General features: G+C 55.3%; 1 protein-coding gene across 1 annotated transcript in view; it reads left to right on the top strand.

Moving 5' to 3' along the window:
• The window catches only part of EMH_0070930 (uncharacterized protein), a gene marked incomplete at both ends in the record, with an annotated part of 2,094 nt that overhangs the window by 1,253 nt on the left and 141 nt on the right, over positions 1-700 (top strand). The window contains 3 exons of the mRNA XM_013499032.1: positions 3-136; positions 232-319; positions 494-700. Coding sequence (XP_013354486.1) covers positions 3-136; positions 232-319; positions 494-700 — 429 coding nt within the window. The remainder of the gene's footprint in view (positions 1-2; positions 137-231; positions 320-493) is intronic.

Raw genomic sequence — 700 nt, 5'->3', positions numbered from 1 at the left:
CCGATGCAGGCGGCTTCACCGTTTTGAAGTTGACACTAAGGTTGCGTTTCGGTGGGTCGCCTTGGGTGAAGGCAGATCGGTTGGTTGGTAGGCGCATACAGGCAGGACATGGCGGTTCTCAAGCGGATCGGAACGAGTGAGGATGGCGGCGTTGCGCAGTTTGCTTGGGAGTACGGCAGTGAAGCTGTGGAGCCTTTTTTGGTTTTGCGACATCGTCTGTTTTGTGCACAGGCAGTATGCATTGGGAGCAAACCCGTTGGGTGGGGTGGGTGCGCGCATAGCTCCGTTTACGTTTGAAGGTTTCCGATGGAAGTCAAGGGTGAGCATCTGCATGCGTTGAGATGCATGGAGTAAGCGTGTGAGAAGACGTGGGAATCCATTTTGCTTTGGGCGTGCTCTTCTTTGTTGTTTGCTGGGGCGGTGCGCACTGTCGATGGTTAATACGTTTGCGAGACAGAGTGGACAGGATAAGTGTTCTCCGTGATTTCGATAGGCACAGCGTGTGCAGCGCACTACGTGGTTGGAAGCAGCAGCGACAACTTGGTGTCAAGTAGTCAGTAGTATCGACGGCAGGCTGGTGGCTATGTATGAGGGGCGTTGCTCTGCGACGAAGCAGAGTCGTCAGCGTCCGACAGAGGTCGACTGTGCACCAAGCCCACAAACGTCGTTGGACGCCTATGCGGCCTGGACAAAACAGGCG

The sequence above is a fragment of the Eimeria mitis genome, genomic scaffold, assembly GCF_000499745.2.
Source record: "Eimeria mitis Houghton genomic scaffold, Emh_scaff3929, whole genome shotgun sequence".
In the NCBI taxonomy this organism is placed as follows: domain Eukaryota; phylum Apicomplexa; class Conoidasida; order Eucoccidiorida; family Eimeriidae; genus Eimeria; species Eimeria mitis.
Note: the sequence above shows the minus strand (reverse complement) of the source record. Positions and strands in the feature narration are given on the sequence as shown.